Raw genomic sequence first — 18,656 nt, 5'->3', positions numbered from 1 at the left:
CTGACCAAGGATTCTCTCATCATTGATGCTTCTCTCTCTTTTTCTCTCTCCCTCTCCCTTCATCTCTGAAATAAATAAAAAAAATATTAAAAAACAGCCAAGACCGGTTTGGCTCAATGGATAGAGCGTCGGCTTGGGGACTGAAGGGACCCGGGTTCGATTCTGGTCAAGGGCATGTACCTTGGTTGCGGGCATATCCCCAGTAGGGGGTGTGCAAGAGACAACTGATCGATGACTCTCCCTCATCGATGTTTCTAGTTCTCTATCTCTTTCCCTTCCTCTCTGTACAAAATAAATAAAATATATTAAAAAACAAACAACAACAAAACACCCACATTCTTACTTAGCTAGTGCTCCCTGCCGTGGCTGTGGCCACCTATCTATTGCCTACAGTATAAATTGCCAACTCTTCAGTGTGGTGCAGAATGCCTCCTATAATATGACCAGAGAATACATGTACAATATATAGTATCACTTCCTGCAACTCACCCATTCAATAGCCCTACTATGGTATCTCTATCCCTAGTAGACTATCTGCCATTCCCTACATGCATCATGCTTTGCCATCTTCTGTGCTTCTTTCAAGAAGTCGTTTCTGCTGAAACTGGTTTGGCTCAGTGGATGGAGCGTCGATCTGCAGACTGAAGGGTCCTGGATTCAATTCCGGTCAAAGGCATGTACCTTGGTTGCGGGCACATCCCCGGTGGGGGATGTGCAGGAGGCAGCTGGTCGATGTCTCTCTCTCATTGATGTTTCTAGCTCTCTATATCTCGCCCTTCCTCTCTGTAAAAAATCAATAAAATATATATTTTTTAAAAAAGAAGTCTTTTCTTTCTAGAAAGCTTTTCTTCCATTTCTTACCTAGTTAATTCCTGTCTTCAGACACCTCCTCTAGGAAGGCTTTACCAATGTTCTCCCATGCTCTCCTAGAGCAATTTGGACATGTTGCTGATACAGTAACAATCACATTTTATTATACTTAGTGGTCACCTGCTCTGAATTATAGATTTACTGAGGGCAAGAACTGATTTTATATGTGACATATGTGTCATCCTCATGAAGATATTATGAGATGGCTTCCAAATATTTTGAGATTCAAAAAAACTTACAAAAGACATTTAAAAATATATATTTTATTGATTTTTTTAAAGAGAGGAAAGGAGAGGGAGAGAGAGCTAGAAACATCGATGAGAGAGAAACATCAATCAGCTGCCTCCTGCACACCCCCTACTGGGGATGTGCCCGCAACCAAGGTACATGCCTTTGACCAGAATCGAACCCGGCACCCTTGAGTCCACAGGCCGACTCTATCTACTGAGCCAAACTGGTTAGGGCTACAAAAGAAATTTTTAAGACAACTATTCACATGAGGACATTGCTAAATCAAGTATAACTCATCTGCTTAATGGAATATTATGTATCATTAAGACAATTCTGAGCTAATTTACTGGACAACTTTAACAGCTGAAAATTCCTTCTATGCAAAAACAAGATTAAATCAGTATATGAGCCCAGTTGGTATGGTTGAGTGTTGACCTAAGAACAAAGAGGTCACAGTTCAATTCATGGTCAGGGCACATGCCTGGGTTGTGGGCTTGATCCCCAGTGTGGGGTGTGTAGGAGGCAGCTGATCAATGATTCTCTCTCATCATTGATGTTTCTATCTCTCTCCCTTCATCTCTGAAATCAATAAAAAAAATTTTTTAAATCAGTATATGAACAGTTTATGGTCATAAAAAAATGCATATGAGCAAAGAGGATGCCACAAAGCTATTTTTTTTTAATATTGGTAATTTTTATCCTAGTTTACACATTTTAAAAAAAATTTTGTTAATTTTTATTCTAGTTCACTCATTTTTATAATTCAAGAAAAATGAGTAAGTGAAAAATGTAAAAAGAAATTTCCAAGGGGCCTCAGGGTGTTACCAGCAGGAAGCCAGCTCTGCCTGCAAGTAGCAACACAGCTCCTGAGGCTGGCCTGGCAGCCCCGAGCTGCTGGGCTCGTTAACCGGCTCCAGCTCCCGGCTGCCGGACCAGCCCCGGGCTGGTCAAGAATGTACTTGCTCCAAACACGCACTTCCCGAATGGTATCTCCTGAATCCTGCGATCTGAAAACAGGCCCCCTGAGAGAGGAGCAGACTGAGGCGGAGATCCCCGGCACGCAGAATCAATTAGCCACAGGCAAGGAAAGGTCAAAACAAGCAAAGTGAGTCATCAAATAACCCACTCATCTCCGCTAGTGGTTCTGATCCCCGCCCGAGGGGAAGGAGAGTTATAGAGCAGCGAGAGGGCACACACACAAAAAGGCAGATTCGAATGAAAGACATTTTCCACTTTCACTGGAGAGACTCAATCACCCACCTGTTAGTGCCCGCAAACTTCAAAATCCCCCTCCCCACCAACAGTTTGAAAGTAATTTATGCTAACTTTAAATTTCCGTACGTTACCAAGTATATAAAATTAAGTACATGGGGGCTAGGGCATGTGCCAGGGGGTGGGAGTGGGCGGGTAGAGGTCAATGGGGACAAAGGAGACATATGTAAAACTTTATTCAATAAAGAATTTAAAAAAAGAGAAATGTGTAAAAAAAAGAATTAAGTACAAATCCTCTATTTTCAAGTCCACTTAACAGACGTAAATGCTATTAAGTTTGTTCTAGATCTTGTCAAACCTCTTCTTCCCAATTGCTAACATTCACAGAAAACAGAAAGTTTTATCTTTTCATTTAACAATGTCTTTCCATGTTAGTATAAAAGACTGACTTAAAATAATAATTTATTGTCCTAGTGGGTGTGTTCAGTGCTGGCCCTGGCACTGAAGGGTCTCAGGCTTGATTACTGGGGTTGCAGGTTCGATCCGTGGCCCTCGTTGGGGCTTGTGCAGAAGGCAACCAATTGGTGTGTCTCCCACATTGACGTTTCTCCCCTGCCTCCATTTCCTCCCTTCCACTCTCTAAAATAATCAATGGAAAAATATCTTTGGGTGAGGATTACCAAAAATAGTAATAAGAATAAGAATTTATCGAGGTGAAACTTCACACAACATAAAATGAACAAAATTTCAAGTGAGCAATTCAGTGGCCTCTAGTATATTCACAATGTTGTGCATGTTGTGCAACCGTCATCTTTATCTGGTTCCAAACATTCCATCACGATTTTAGAGAGAGAGGAAAGGAGGAAATGAAAGAGACGGGAAGAAGAGAGAGAGAGAGAGAGAGAGAGAGAGAGAGAGAGAGAGAGAGAGAGAGAGAGGTGAGAGAAACATCAATCGGTTGCCTCCTGAATGCACCCCAACCAGGAATGGAACATGGAACCTGCAATCTAGGTATGTGCCCCACCAGGAACTGATCCTGCAGCTCAGTGTACAGGACAATGCTCCAATCAACACAGCATCCTAGCTGGGGCTCACTCTTTTTTTTAATGGCTGCCGAGTTAGTAACCCATATCTGGGTGGACCACATGGATGCAAACTAACTCCAACGAATGGATATTTAGATCCTTTCTCGTATCTGGCTATTGCAAAAAGTGCCTCCATGAACATCCTTTATGTATACGAAGTCCTTGTTTAAGAAAATCAACATTTTAACATTTGCTATGTACTGCCAAGGTGACCTCCCAACCGCCTGTCCCAGAAAGGTGTATGGCATGACAGTACACCTTTTCCAGACTCTCGGCAACAGGACATTATCATCAACCTAACAGGAAAAACAACCATACCTCCTTCATTTCTGTTACATGTTTTGAATGTAAGATCGGGCATATTTTCATGTATATATTGAGAACTCCCAGAGAGTTGGAGATTTTCTTCTGCTGCAGTTTGAAGAAAAATGAGTGAGCCATGCCCGGTGAGCTCTGTTGCTGTGTTTCCTTGGTGATTGCTGGGCTTGGGAACTAAGGGGAAGGACCATGTATGTCATACACGGGCTGTTGCGTGCCTCCCACGCTTAGCACTTGTGGTGAGTTCTCTCTGGTCCTCACAACCGCCCTGCAAGGTGGGGACTGATTCCCACTTTATGATAAGGAAACGGAGGCTCAGAGAGGGTGCCTATTGAAAGAATGGCATGTGGTATGTGCTGGGCACTGGGAGGGGAGCTGCAGAGCCCTGCTGTACCCCAGGGTAAGGAGTCCTACCCCTGTTCTGCACACGGGGAAACGTGAGGTTCAGAGAGGGTGACACTTTGCTCTAGGTCACGCAGCGAATGAAGAGTGCCGCAGAACTTAAACCCAGGTCCATGGTTTAAACTCAGAATGACACCTAGGTCTGGTCTATTTCAGTCCAACCTCTCCTCCCCTCAACAGCCTACCCTGCTTCCTCTAGGGTAGGAATGTCGAACTCAATCAGAGAAGGGGCCAAAATCTAAAATCCAGCCTAAATCGCGGGCCGAATGGTTTACTGAACAGTCATAAACTGACAATGTCATAAACTGACAGCGGAGTGCAGTGATGACAGCGTGGTGCGGGCCACATTGCAAGGCCTGGCGGGCTGGATTTGGCCCGCGGGCCTTGTGTTTGACACATGTGCTCTAGGGTAAGACTCAGGTGTGGGGTGCATGTACCCAAACGGAGGAGTTTCAGGCTATTTCTCACCCTTGCCACCACTAGCATTTTGGACCAGAAAATTCTGTCTGGTGAGGGGCTGTCCTGCGATGATAGGGTGTTCTGCAGGACCCTTACTGCCAATCACTAGATGCCAGCAGTGCCCCGCCCCTGTTACAACAACCTCCACACCGCTACACATGGCTGGCTGTCCCGGGGTGAGAAACAGGGGTCTGTGGGGACCAGGAGGGGGGCTCACTTGAGAAAGAGGGACCCAGGCTTGGGAGCAATGGCATACAAAACAGAAACACATCCAGAAATCCCCCGCCTGGCATGGTGGTGGGGTTCTGGGCCTGGAATGAAAACCGTTCCAGGACAAGCAAGAGTTTCCATGAGGGAAAGCTGCCTAGCAAAGGAGCCAAAAACCCGAAGCTCGTAACTGCGAGCAGCTACAATAACAACGGCCATCGTGGGCAGAGATAACGCGCACGGAGGAAGTGGGTGCCCGTGTTTATGCCGAGTTGGTGGTGGAAAAGGCGCTGCAGGGGCCCAGGGGACTGTCCGTCAGGCGGGGGCATGTGTCGGAGGAAATGTAAGCCCAGCAGGCGAGGCGCGATGGGGCAGATTGGGTTTGCTAACGCTGCCTGTTCAGCAGCGTGCTCCCTCACCTTTTCCAAAAAACAGAAGGTCTCTCCAAGCCAAAGACAACACGCTCCTAAAAAAGAGCTCCAGCCAGGAACTTCTTGACGCCTCCCATCGCTATGTGGTGACAGACAGTTTATTATTAAATGGCCTGGGAGCTATGAGCTATAGGAAGAAAACACTTTCCCGTGTCGCTACTACAATGGGCTAAGACAAAAGGTTCAGTGGTTTCGGCTGGGGCCAGAAAACGTTCTCCAACAGCCCAGTGGCGGAGTGTCTCACCTAAGGCTTGATGAGAACATTTAACTTAAATCGACAAGCAACGCTTGCCCGCTGTGTGGCCTCCAGCACATCCGAACCTCACGCTAATCCTGGGAGAGGCACGGGCCAGGTTCGGGTGCTGTGCTCCCTTTTAAAAGACGAGAAATCCAAGCACCAGAGGACTAAAGTGACTGGAACAAGGCAAGGGCTGGAATAGGGTCTGAGCCCGGTCTTTTGGCCACACAACATGGAGTTAGGTAAAGAACAAAGGCTTTGAGGCCAAACAGACTTGGCTTCAAGTCCGCTCGGAAGCCAGGGGACCTTGGGGAAGTTAATCCCTTTGGATCTTGGTTTCCTTATAGGTGGAAGGGCTGTGGTAATAGTATCTCACAAGGTTGTAGTGAGGGTTAGATAAGAAAATGTCAAGGGCTTAGCCAAGTGCTGGCACAGGGTCCGTAGGAAATGGTTGTTAGCTATCATCGTTACTACTCCACCATCTGCACTGCCACCATCAGTGTTTATTTATATGTTTTCATTCATTAGCAAATAGCAGGCATCTTGGAACTACTTGGACACAAATAGCACCCTTGAGGGACCTTCATGAGGATGACTTACAGAAGAAGAAAACCCCTCGGCAGTACAGTGTTGAAGAAATAGTCTAACATGACCAACAATAGGGATGGAATAAATTACAGTGTAACCGTAAAAGGGAACATTATACAGTCACTTATTTTTGAGAAAAACTTGATAACGGGAAGGTCTCACATGCAGAATTAAGTAAGAGAAGGGAGATCCCTATTTAAACACAAAATGTTCATTGGTGTCACCATGGTTGGTAGAGACTAGGGGTGATTTTCATATCCAACTTCATACTGCTCTACGTTTGTTTTCCAGATTTTCCAGAATGAAGAGGTATTAATAAGAAAAAACAAAACCAGTAGGCAAAACCAGCAAGACCATGAACACTGAGTTCAGCGACGCTGTAAACATAAAACCACATAAATAAAATCTGGTTCAGATTAATGCACATTAAAAACATAGTAAAAAGAGAAGAAACCATTGGCAGCAAAATCTCAGACATCTTTGGTAGCAACATGTTTATGGATACATCTCCTAGGACAATGGGAACTAAGGGGAAAATAAACAAATGGTTCTACATCACAATAAAAAGCTTCTGCAGGGCAAAAGAAACTGTCAACAAAACAAGAGAACCCACTGCATGGAAGAATACATTTGCTAATGTTATCTCTGATAAGGTTTTAATCTCCAACATCTATAGGGAACTCATACAACTTAACATAAGGAAGATAAATAATCCAATTAAAATGGGCTAAGGAGCCGAAACAGGTTTGGCTCAGTGGATAGAGCGTCAGCCTGCGGACTGAAAGGTTCCAGGTTCGATTCCGGTCAAGGGCATGTATCTTGGTTGCAGGCACATCCCCAATAGGGGATGTGCAAGAGGCAGCTGATCGATGATTCTCTCTTATCGATGTTTCTAACTCTCTATCCATCTCTCTTCCTCTCTGTAAAAAAATCAATAAAATATATATTTTAAAAAATGAGCAAAGGATCTAAATAGAACAGTTTTCTAAAGTGGACATACAGAAGGCCAAAAGGCATATGAGAAAATGCTCCACTAACTGAGTTGCTATTACTAAGTAAAAATTGACAAGTTTTCCATTATAATCAACTATTCCAATGGTTTAACTACTACTGTAGGGAAGTAAAGATTGGCAGGAGGTCAGGAGTTCCCCTTGACATGGTCACCTCTCAGCTATACCTTTACCTTCTAGATAGAAAGGCAGTATGGTTTCTGGTTGGCTCCTCCACACACACACACACACACACACACCACGCTTGTTTCTGTGCCTGCCAAATAACGTAGGACCAAGGACTTTGGTGAGTTACAGAAAGTGTGTGACCTTGGGCCAGGGGACTAAGTGTGAGGTCCTTGGAGAAGAAAATCATGCTTTCCAGCCATGGAGAGCAAGCAAATATGCTTGGGTTCTCCTCCTACTTATTTCCCAAAGCAAGATGCCACCAGTCTTCTCTCAGCTGTTCCTCAGATCTGACATGCCCTTTCTCCCCTCCGTCCTCATCACCTCTGAGCCATTCCAGGCTCAACCCAAGCCCTCCCACCCTTCCTTCCACCCCTGTCCCAAGGCCACTGCACTAAGCGTCCCCTCTCTAATATGTTCATCATATAAGATTTTCAAATCTTAAATATTTTTATCTGTTGCAAAGGTGATATATTATTACAGAGTGGGGTAAAGATTTGTGATCAGGATGTCTAAAGCATTTTATAATGGTGGAAAAATGAAAACAACTGAAATATCCAATAACAAAAGAATGATTAAATAAACTGGTATAGCCTTTTAATGAAAGAGTATATATATATATATATATACCCAGTAAGAATCAAGTTTGTGAAAAATATTTAATAACTTGGATATATACTCTCATACTATAAGATTATTTTATACTGTTAAGACAAAAGCAAGTTAAAAGTAGTGCTATAATATGATTATGATTTTGTTTAACAAAATACACATGTAAATATATAGTAAAAGAAAAGATTGACTGAGTATATGCCAACATGTTAACAGAAGTTTTGTGGTGATAGGAGATGGGATTATGAGGGATTTTTACTCTGTTCTCTGTGCTTCTCTATATTTTTCTATTTTTTAATGGTGTTACATAACCAGAAAAGAAAGCACAACAGAATGTAGGTATTTAAAGAAAAAGAACAAGCACCTTAAAAAACCATTCTCCATACAGAGTTATGTAATAATGTAAAAATATTCACAGCCTAAATATCCATTAATAGGAGACTGGTTATATAAAATAAATCACATCTACACTGGAATAATATATGCACAGTCCATTAAATTATGACCATATTTCCAAGAATAACTGTGATATATCAATAATATTTCCCCTAAGCCATAAAAAATTCTCATCCAGCTAACTTACAAAGAAAAAATAAGAATGAATGAGGCAAAATGCAAAAAAAATAAATAATAAAAAAAAATTAAAGTTAAAAAACCCACAAAACATTACAAGAAATAAATGGAATCATTTAACTTTAATAAAAGGTATAATTCCCCCAAGAGGTTGTAACAATGATAAAGAGGAACCTTTCAGTACCCAACCGTACAGCTTGGAAATATGTGAGGCCAAGACCAACAGAGATGCACAAAAAACCAGTCCCCCACTGTCTTTGTGGGAGGTCTCCTCCAAAACTGAACAGATCACACCAAGATAAGGCTGGATGGACTGGGAGTAACCCCAAATTAGTCTCAGGGTGTGTAGGTTATGTAGTTATACCTGGAATGACACTTGAAAGAGAATGATTAAAATCCCAACAGGCGTTATTTTAGAGTGAAAGGTTGTACGTATGTGTCCTTTTCTCTTTCTCCTTTTCTGTATTTTTCCTTAACAAACGTACACTTTTATAATGGAAAAAAAAGAAAAAGGAAAAAAAAGAAAGTTCACGTTCAAAGAGGAGGCAGGCTCAATGACACTGCAATGAACGCGGCATTCCCCAGCGCACGCTGGACCAGAATGAGCCCGCCAGGCGTGCACAGCTGCGCCGGGGTGACTGGCCAAGGGGGGGCGGAAGGCGAGCTCGCGTCCTCACTCCACGGGAGTGCATGCAGGTCCTTCTTGGAGCTGGGCCGGATTTTCCTCCGGGCAGGGTCGTGGAGGATTTATGGGCCCGGAGGGACCCAGACATCTGTGCTCCATCTACCAGCAGTGCTAGTCCCCCGTCAGCAGCAGACGGAGCGCCGTGCAGTTGGCTGTCCCTCTCTGGCCTCCACAAACGCCGCCTTTGTGCGGAGGCCCGAGCCCCCAGCCCATGTGGGGCATGAGGGAGGAAGAGGGAACAAGGCCTGTAGTGTCTCTCGGAGCTGCTGCAAGCACCACTCTGCTGGTGAGTGGGGTTCTAACCTCTGGAAGAGGCTGCCAGCCCCGCACTCTCCATCAGCCTCCCGAGGAGCCAGAGGAAGGACTGCTAAGTGCTCTGTGATTGACTAAAGCATCGTGTGTGGGTGTTTGGGCCTCACTCATCTCTTCTCCTCTAATAAAAGGAGCCCAACGTGAGAGACACAACTGGACATCCAAAGGGATATGTATGGCTCTAAGGAGCCAGGAACCAGGGCAAGGGGCTCTGTGGCAGAGAGCCAAGCTGCTCAATTGCAGCCTTGCGTTGCTTTTGTAAGGAGAAAGGGCATAAATATGTACACATGGTAAGAAGTGAATGCTGGGAGGCAGCCCCTACCCTCCGTGTTCTCTGTTCCTCTCCTTTTAGAATGGGCGTCAAGGCCACAGGAGGCAAAATGGGGAAGGATCTGAGGCCGGCCCACTGAGTACCCGCTTTGGGACTTCCCCTTCTCTCTCCTCCTCCCTGCTCCTCAGGCTGCATCAGCATCCTATCCCACCCTAGCTGGTGCAGGAAGCAATAAGGACATGGGATTATGGAGATGCTAGGACTGGAAATAATTTTGCAGAACTTGCACTGCACGCACCAAGGTGACTGTTGGAAATATTTGGGGGTGCTTCCCAGGTCCCCCTGCAAACATGGCCGCTGAACTCTGCATACAACCACAGGAGCGTATTCCCATTTGCTGACCCCTCAAGGACACACTCACAGCATACGCACATTGCTCAAGTTCTCTCTGTGTCTACGTGCACAACCACCATGCATAACTCTGCTGGGTTGTTTCTGTCCATAATTGGAGCCTGGAGTTAGCTATTACCCATGATATTTTAAAAAAGTAAATAAAAATTATTTTGCTAAAAAAAAAAAAAAAAAAAACCTTTGAGGTTTTAGAAACTAATTTCCACATGTCAGATCCCTCCCTCGGGTCTGGCTTTCTCATCCTTGCCTCGTCTGCTGCATCTCAGACATGGCTTGATTTCTTTCTGCCCCAGTTCTCTAGGTCAATGCAAATAGTCAAGGTGATCAAATATTTCCTGCAGTGCTCCCTGTGTAGGATCTGCATGGAGCAGCAGCAGGAGAAAAGAAATAAAGGTTGCCAGGGAAGCCAAAGAAAAGATGTTGAAGGTATGACAATGGGGACATCTGCAGGTGACGGCTGGCTGGCTACAGGCCCGGCTCCTCACTGCCATGTGGGAACAGAGGCCCAGCACCACCAAGCCTTCCAGTTCCTCAAGAGGAGTCAGAAGGCCAGGTCCTTACACAGGCTGTTTGGTTTTTAATTGTTAGCTCAAAGCACTGTGCAGCCAAACAAAACACAACTTGAGGGCCAGATGTGGCCACGGAGTTGTCAGAAAGCAACTCTATCTAGAATGTAAGCGCCATGATCTCAGGAAGAGGGCCTGATGCATGACGAGGGGGTGAGTGAGGCCCTTCCTTGGGCAGAGGGTGGACTGTCCCAGGAGACAATGAGGAGAGATGCTGGCAACATGGGGGTCTCATACTTAAGCGGGGGAAATGGCTACAGAGTGAATGGACTTGAGCCACAGTCGCCGGGATGGAAAGGAAAGGGTGCAATAGCAGTAGACAAGCTGAATAATTTCCAAAAAGCAGAACTCAGCAAAAGACCAGATGTGCGGGACTAGGGCAGTGATGAATCTTCCAGAGGAAGCCTGCCATGAACTTGGCCAGAGGGCTGAGGGGCTGGTCACGGGGGAGAGAAGGTAAACACATTTTTCTCCACTAGCTTCAAAGCCCTTCGTCTGCCTCCTCCAGACAACCTTCTTTTCCCCCCTCTGCTCTCCCACAAAGGGGACCTGGGGTACCCAGAGGCCCCAGCACCAACAGAACCAGAGCCAAGCCTATAGGTAACCACGTGCTGAGGTATTCATCCAGAAGACACTGTGAGCAGGGTTAACTGAGGCATGGGCACGTCAGGGGAGGAGCACCAGAGAGGATGGAATCTCTGGAGGACCGGAATCAAACCTGGGACCCTTCAGTCCACAGGCTGACGCTCTCTCCACTGAGCCAAACTGGTTAGAGCCAAATTTATCATTTTTTAATTTATAGTTATATATCTGGTTGTGATTTGTTTAAGAAGACTTTGTCTTAACTTCATATTTCCTTCCAAAGGTTTGACCTTTTGTTGAATGTTTAGATCTCTCTTCCCTCTGGAACTTATTTTTGAGAATAGTGTGTAGGAACATAATTTTATTTCCCCCCAAATGGAGAATCAATGGACTCATACCGTTGTTAAAAGATCAATTTTTCTCCAAATGATTCGAAATACTTCTATATGTGCCATGACTCCGAGAAGCCCAAGCAAGAATAGTTTGGGCAACTCGGAGTCATAGCACATCGGCTGAATGATGTGGACGCAGTGACAGGAGGGGAGGAGAGAAACTCAAATCATTCTCAAGTCATAGATTATCAGAGCATGGGACAAGCCCTGGGTTCCAGTCCACAATTTCCCTAATGACCCACAAAGTCAAGGAAAAAAAAAAATACTACAAAGAAAACTGTTCAGGACAAGTGAGAAAAGGCAGATTCAAGTCAACTTCTCAGCTAAACAAGATGACCCTTCTCAGCCATGACTTTTGTGGGCTTCAGATTACAAGAGATGATTCTCAAATTGGGTTGGAGGCCTGGACAAATCTCAGCTTTCACTTTAAAAGATAAACTCTATCAGGAGTTCAAGAGCAAGAACAACTACCACCACTTGTTAACCAAACAATTACTACAATAGATAATATTTACTTCCTGGCTAACTAATTAGTAAATAAGTGATTGCTGACTAAGGATCAAGGCACTATACCAAGCCTTTTAAATGCACTATCTTGTAAATATTTACAACAATTCTGTAAAGGAGCTGGTGGCATCAACCCCAGTCCACCCGTTAGGAATTAAAGCAAGACCTGGAGATGTTACGTCATCTGCCGCCCAAGGTGACAAAGTATTGGAGCGACAGAGCCGAAGTCAGAGCTAAGATGCTTCATTTCCAGACCCCTGTCCTTAAGCAAGGGGTCCGCTCACATTTTCTGCCAAGAACCAGATAGCAAATACTTTTGACCTTGTGGGCCATATGGTCTCTGATCACAACCACTAGACTCTGCCACTGGAGTACAAAAGCAGCCATAGTCAAAAGCAGGACATAAATACTGGGCATACCTGGGTCCCAGCACAACTTTACTCATAGGCACTGAAATTAGAAATTTGGATCATTTTCATGTGCGGTAGAATATAATCCCTCTTTAAGTTTTCCTCAGCCATGCAGAAAAGGAAAAAGCACCCCTAGCTCTTGGGCCGTAAGAAGACAGAGGGGGGCTGAATCCTTTCCCATGTGCTACAAAATGCAGATCCCGACCTGCACCATGAGGTTCTCTTGCCCTCTGATTCACATCCTCAGGAGGCCCAGAGGCATGTTAGAAGGAAACCTGTCAGAGGGCGTCGGAATAGGGCGTGCAACTCGGAAATACGATTTGTGAGAAAAGACCGCACAGAGATGACTCCTCACGTTACCCCTCTCAGAGAACACCGCCTGACCCTAGTTTACAACTTGAAACACCTCTTTCTTCCTTTCAGACCCCTCCCTTGCTCCCTTCTATTGAAATAAACCTCGATTCAGGTCAGCCTGAAACCAGGGCAGACTCTGGGTAAAACAGCAACGCCCTTCTCGCACATGGTTTTCTGCACACAGGAGCCCGCTGTGCCTCTTACCTGCAGGGTTTGGCTGAAGCGCTTCAGTGGGGTAGCCTTCACGGGCGGGATGAGGTTTGCTAGTGACGTAACTCTGGAAAGGGGTTTGACCCGTTTATTACTAGGCTCCTGTAGGATAAAAAAGAAGAAAGAAATGAAAACGTCAAGTCGATGCTGAAGAAAACATAACTCCACCACAAGTCTGTCCCACTCACGAGCTGCTCACGGATCTGTGAAACGCAAGCAGTGCCCTGTCTCGCTCCAGCTGCGTGGAGGTGACCTGGCTCAGGAGCCCGAAGGAGCAATGGCAGCCAGATGTCAACAGAAGCAGCCTCTGAGCACACGGCGAAGGGGCCAGACCTGCTCCCTGCCCCCACTCCCAATAGCTGACAGTGTTTAACTCGGTAACATCATTCTCCCCAAACCCTCCTGAGAGGAAAGCTGCCTCAGACTTCCCATCCAGTGACCTTGTCAGGCGGCTGCCTCTGAGGCTTCTGGCGTCTTCTTTTGAAAAACCTTTTTTTTCACCTTGCCTAAAGCCACTCTCCACATTTCTATATGCACTGGGTTTTCTAAAGCACAAGGAATCTTTTAGTTAACCAATTTAAAAAAAATTAAAGAAGTTCTTCTATTCCTGGGCTCTTAAGAAAGCATGTTTGCATATTCGGTATATTTGAAAGGTACACAATACTTACAAAGAAAAACCAGACAGCAGAAGAAAATGCACAAAGAGAAAAAACCCTGCCGTGGGCAATCAGTTTTTATACTATATACAACCGTAAGCTTTGAAAACCACCTCCACATAAAACACAGGCAAATCTGCACGTCACCCCAAAACCAAGCTGGTGGGTGAGAGACCCTACCAGTGCCAGGGACTCTGCAGACAAGAATTACACAAATAAGACAGCAGACCGAGAGACGGAGACGACAGACAACACATCCTGCAAGGACAAAGAGAGCAGTTACCCTTGTCTTCCTAAGCTCCATCTGACCTGCGGTGGGCGCCGGACAGCACGTGAACACACCAGCTTTTAGTGGAAAAGGCCAAACGTGACAAACGTTGTGGCGAACCTCGATCATCTCCAGGGGGAGTCTCAAGATGCTCATCTTTCTTTCTCAGCCGTCGCTTTCTCTCAGAGTTTGGAGGAGCAAGCCAGAACTTCCGCCTCTCCAGGACATCCCTGCAGGGTGTTCTGAACATAGTAGGTGCTTGGGAAAATTCTGTCTGGATTTGGGATTCTGCCAAGAAGCCCTCATGTCATTTTGTGCCCTTGCCAGCCTCAGACATCAGAAGCCTTCTCTGACACGGACCCAGCTTTGCTGGCAATTAAATATAAAAACAAGAACAGTTCTGCACTGTGGCCAGGAGTGAGGTCACGATTTCTCGAAGCAGTGAAGCCCTTTTCCAAGACGGAGAACGTATCCAGGCTGCCGGCTACCTCTCCAGCTTCTCGGCTTGCTGAGCTGGACCATAGGAAACTCTCCCAACACTGGGAAGGCTCAGCTCCAAAACACGAAAGATAAACCTCTCAACGAAAGAGACCTCGCATTCTAATCCCTGCCGTGGCTGAGAGATCCAAGAGCTCTGCTGCTCCAGGTGACAGTGCCCTTCAGGATGTTCCCCCTCCAATTCCTGGCTCCCGAGCATCTGTCCTCAGAGGAGGATTTCAAAAATACGTTTTACGTAAGAGCTGCATCACTGGCATAATGAATACACACGCGTGCACACACACACACACACGCACGCACGCACGCACGCGCACACACACACACACGCACACACTCTTGAGCACCCCCTGAATTCCTCTACGTGGGTCCTGCCTTAGGCTGGCAATGCCAGCGTTGTGGTATCACCACCTTTGGTGGCATGAACTGCACTGCAGCAAGTGAGATGCATGGGATTTCCTGGGGTGGGGGCCAGGACTTGGTCTCCAGTAATCCTGCACCCACTTCAGCACCCGGAGGCTCCTGGGCCTCTGTTCCTTTAATGGCTAACGTGGATGGGTCACAGAGTCTATGTCAGAGTGGGGAGGTTGAAGGGCAAATGCCAATTGAGTTCTCTCGCTTTAAGAAGGGGCAGGGAGTATTGCACGCTTGGCAGGACAGGAGAAGACTCAGCTCTGTTCCACCTGCTGTGTCATCTTTTCTGAGGTTTTGCTGACTTTGCTGTCCTTTCACACGACCCAGTTGGACAGCTGCAGAACGTAACACGTGATGCCAACGCCAGCTCCTCTGAAGGCCGTGCAGGGCTGCTAACGAGACGGCCATGAAAGCTCCCTTCCTAAGGCACTGACCGTGCGGAAGTCAACCCCGGGCTGCTCTCTGCCAGTCTCATTCCCAAGTAATGAACAATTAACCAGAAACTTAGTGCTGCAGTCCAGCAGAGCAGGCAGGTGCGATTTTAAAGCCAGGCTTTCGGGTCCAAGGAGGAGGTGCTGTGCATGACCCACAGGAGTGAAGTATGAAATACGTTCAGTGAGAATAGGCGATTAAAAAAACAATCTTGGCCTAATTTAATTTTTCTTTTCCATTTAGTCAGTATGAATCCAGCTACATTTTCCTGCTGTCTAAAAAGAGCCCTCAGGGAAAACGTTCCCAGATTCTAGTTAGACAGCTCTACTCAGGACTAGCAAATGCAATACCAGGGTTGCTTCTGGGCGTTATAGAAAGGAGACAAAACACATCTCATTGCAGAGGCTTCCGAGTCCAACAACTCGACGGCCAGACCATGCCGGGCAGGTTTAGCATGCTAAACCCAGGAACAAGGCGCCCTGTCTCAAGTGCAGACACCGCCCTCACCACGCCATTTTAAGACAGAGCAGAAGGGCAGCACGCTAAATAAAGTTAAAAGAGAAGAAAAGTAAAAGGCATTGCATGTTTCATGTAGGCAGCGTTCTCTGAATAACAACACAGTTCTGTTGCATCTTTTCCAGCCTTACAGCCTTTTATTTTTCTTGTCTTATTGCAATGGCTAGAACCACCTGTATACTGTTGATTACAAGCTGAGCTACTGCGTACACGAGTCTAATTCCTGAATCAGAAGTGATTAACCTGTTAACCGGGGAGTTCCCTTTTTAATTACGCAACGTACAACAGGCGCATACTCTTTCACTAGGACGTGTCAGTACGTCACGCCCAGTGGACATAATTTTATATTATTATTATTTTTATTTATACTTAATCAAAATAAATGAAATATATATTTTTTCGTTTATTTATATATAAAGCACAAAGGAAAATAATAAAAATTATAAACAAATAGAAAAGAATACCAACCAAAAAATGGAAACATCGAATTAAAAAATTATAAATTTTACAAACAATTATAAAGATTACAAAAAATATATTTTTTTATTTCTATATACAATAAAAATATAAAAAAAAGTTTACAATTACAGAACAATAAACAAAAGCACACAAATAAAATAGAAATATTGAGTTTAAAAAATTGAAATATAGATGTAAAAAATCAATAAAATATATTTAAAAAAAAAAAAGTGTAATCGATCCAAATGACCTTTATCTTTTTTGTATATAATATATGCTTCGAAGCAGCACATATCAATTAATTGTAGAAAATTTTTTTTATAAAACTTTTTTACCCTATTATGGGCAGCCGTGTAGGCCACCATAACTCCATCTCCCAAATCTACGCCGCCCATTTTCTTGTTATAATCCAGGACAACATTCGGTTTTTCTTGCCTTCTTCCTCTCTTTTCAATCATTGTCTTTTCGTCATTATGAATAGAACTGAGCATCAATACGTCTTTTTTATCCTTCCATTTTAAAACCACAAGTTTGTCTTTGATTCTTACATATGTTCATTTTTCTGTAATTTTTTTGCTTTTATTTCACTGGGGATTCCGACTCTGTTTATCCTCATTGTTCCAACAATGTCTGCATTGTTTTGACACAAAAGTTCAGCCAAATGAATTGACGTATAGAAATTATCTAAGTAAATCTATACCCTTTATTCAGTAAGTCATGTGTTAACTCCAAAACAATTCTTGTTGATTGTTTTTCTTGTGGGTAGTTCGAACCATAATTTGTGTCCTTGCCTGTGTATAAAATTATATTTTGTACGTATCCAGATTGGCTTTCACTCAAAATAAACAACTTCATTCCAAATCTAGCTCTTTTTGTAGATATATATTGTTTCCAAGATAAATTCCCTTTCCATAATAGAAGAGATTCATCTACGCATATTTCTCATTCACATACATAAAACGTTTAAACTTTTCTGACAAATTATTGATGATTGGATCAATTTTATATTTTTTTTATTATATAAAGGTTGGAGATATAAAAAATATAAGTAAATAATATATAATACGAAAATAGGTAGGTAAGTGTAAGTACATACCCGTCACTGCTCACCCAGAACACATCCACCACTCTCAATAGCAAAATTATACTGATTCCCTCCATGTCTTAAATTCATGTTGAGACATGTATGGATGACTAATACCTTTGTTGTTCAGAAATATATGTCCCGCCCATTTCAGGGCACAACATATATTTCAAGGACGTATTCATACGTCCTACCCGTACCCGATATTGTTTACGTTTGACGAATTCATACGTCCCGCTCGGTTAACAGGTTAATATGAAGATTTCATCCTTAAGTATTATGTTTCTTGAAAGCACGGACAAGACACCCCTTTTCAAGTAGAGAAAGTTCCCTTCATGCTATGTTTGCTGTGAATTGTTATCATGAATCCATACGAACTTTTATCAAATGCTTTTTCTTTTTTTCAGAGGACAAGGGAGAAAAAATAATAAAGGGGAACAAAGAAGAGAGGGGTAAGAGGAAGGGGAGAATGAAGAAAGGCATGGAGGTCATATTTTTTTCATCAATCGGGGCATGTGCCCTGGCCGAGAATTGAACCAGCAACCTTTCAGCGCACAGGATGATGCCCAACCAACTGAGCACACTGGCCAGGGCTAGCACAATGTTTTATTCCTTCACAAACAGTTCCATTCTAATAGGCATGGCATAAGGAAACCCCCACTCATTCTCCCTGCATTTCATGGTTACAGTTGTAGCTGCACCTTCACTGGGCCGTACCCACAGCCCCGAGGGCCCAGAAGCACAGACACAGGTGCGGGACTTAGACTGCTCTGCTGCCAGGAAGCACTGCTCCTGGCTGCTCTGCACCTGGCCAGGAGCAAGAGAGAGGAGAACCAAGTGTGTCAGCAGATGCTTTTGCCCATGAGTTGCTGGAGTCATAAAATAAATAAATAAATAAAAAAGCCTTTCCAATGCTTGGAAATACCAGGGCAGCATTAGCTGAGCTCCATCTGTGCAACAGGGTGCACACCCAGGGGCCACGTTTCACCCACCCAGTAACCCTCTAGGATGCTCTCATCACCTTCATGTTATTTCTTAGGTCACATGATCTCACACATCTAGAAGAAATAATGAACAACATAAACTGATGAACAAAACAGACCCAGAGAAAGAGAAGCAGCGATCAGACTTTCAAACCTCAGACGGAAAGTAGGGGAGGGTGGGGGTAAGAGGAAGAGATCAACCAAAGGACTTGTGTGCATGCATATGGGCCTAGCCAGTGGCCATGGAC

General features: G+C 44.5%; 1 protein-coding gene across 7 annotated transcripts in view; it reads right to left on the bottom strand.

The window, feature by feature from the left end:
- ARHGEF3 (Rho guanine nucleotide exchange factor 3) overlaps positions 1–18,656 on the bottom strand; it is a 284,073-nt gene that overhangs the window by 25,082 nt on the left and 240,335 nt on the right. For 6 of the 7 annotated variants that reach the window (XM_084903131.1, XM_084903126.1, XM_084903127.1 and 3 more), the window contains one exon: positions 13,096–13,203. In XM_084903131.1, coding sequence (XP_084759257.1) covers positions 13,096–13,203 — 108 coding nt within the window. Of the gene's footprint in view, positions 1–13,095; positions 13,204–14,040; positions 14,477–18,656 lie in introns of those variants that run through there. The other variant, XM_084903128.1, reaches the window with a different exon arrangement.

The sequence above is a fragment of the Pipistrellus hanaki genome (assembly GCF_964339955.1).
Source record: "Pipistrellus hanaki genome assembly, chromosome: 13".
NCBI lineage: Eukaryota > Metazoa > Chordata > Mammalia > Chiroptera > Vespertilionidae > Pipistrellus > Pipistrellus hanaki.
This window is presented reverse-complemented; position numbering and strand designations above follow the sequence as displayed.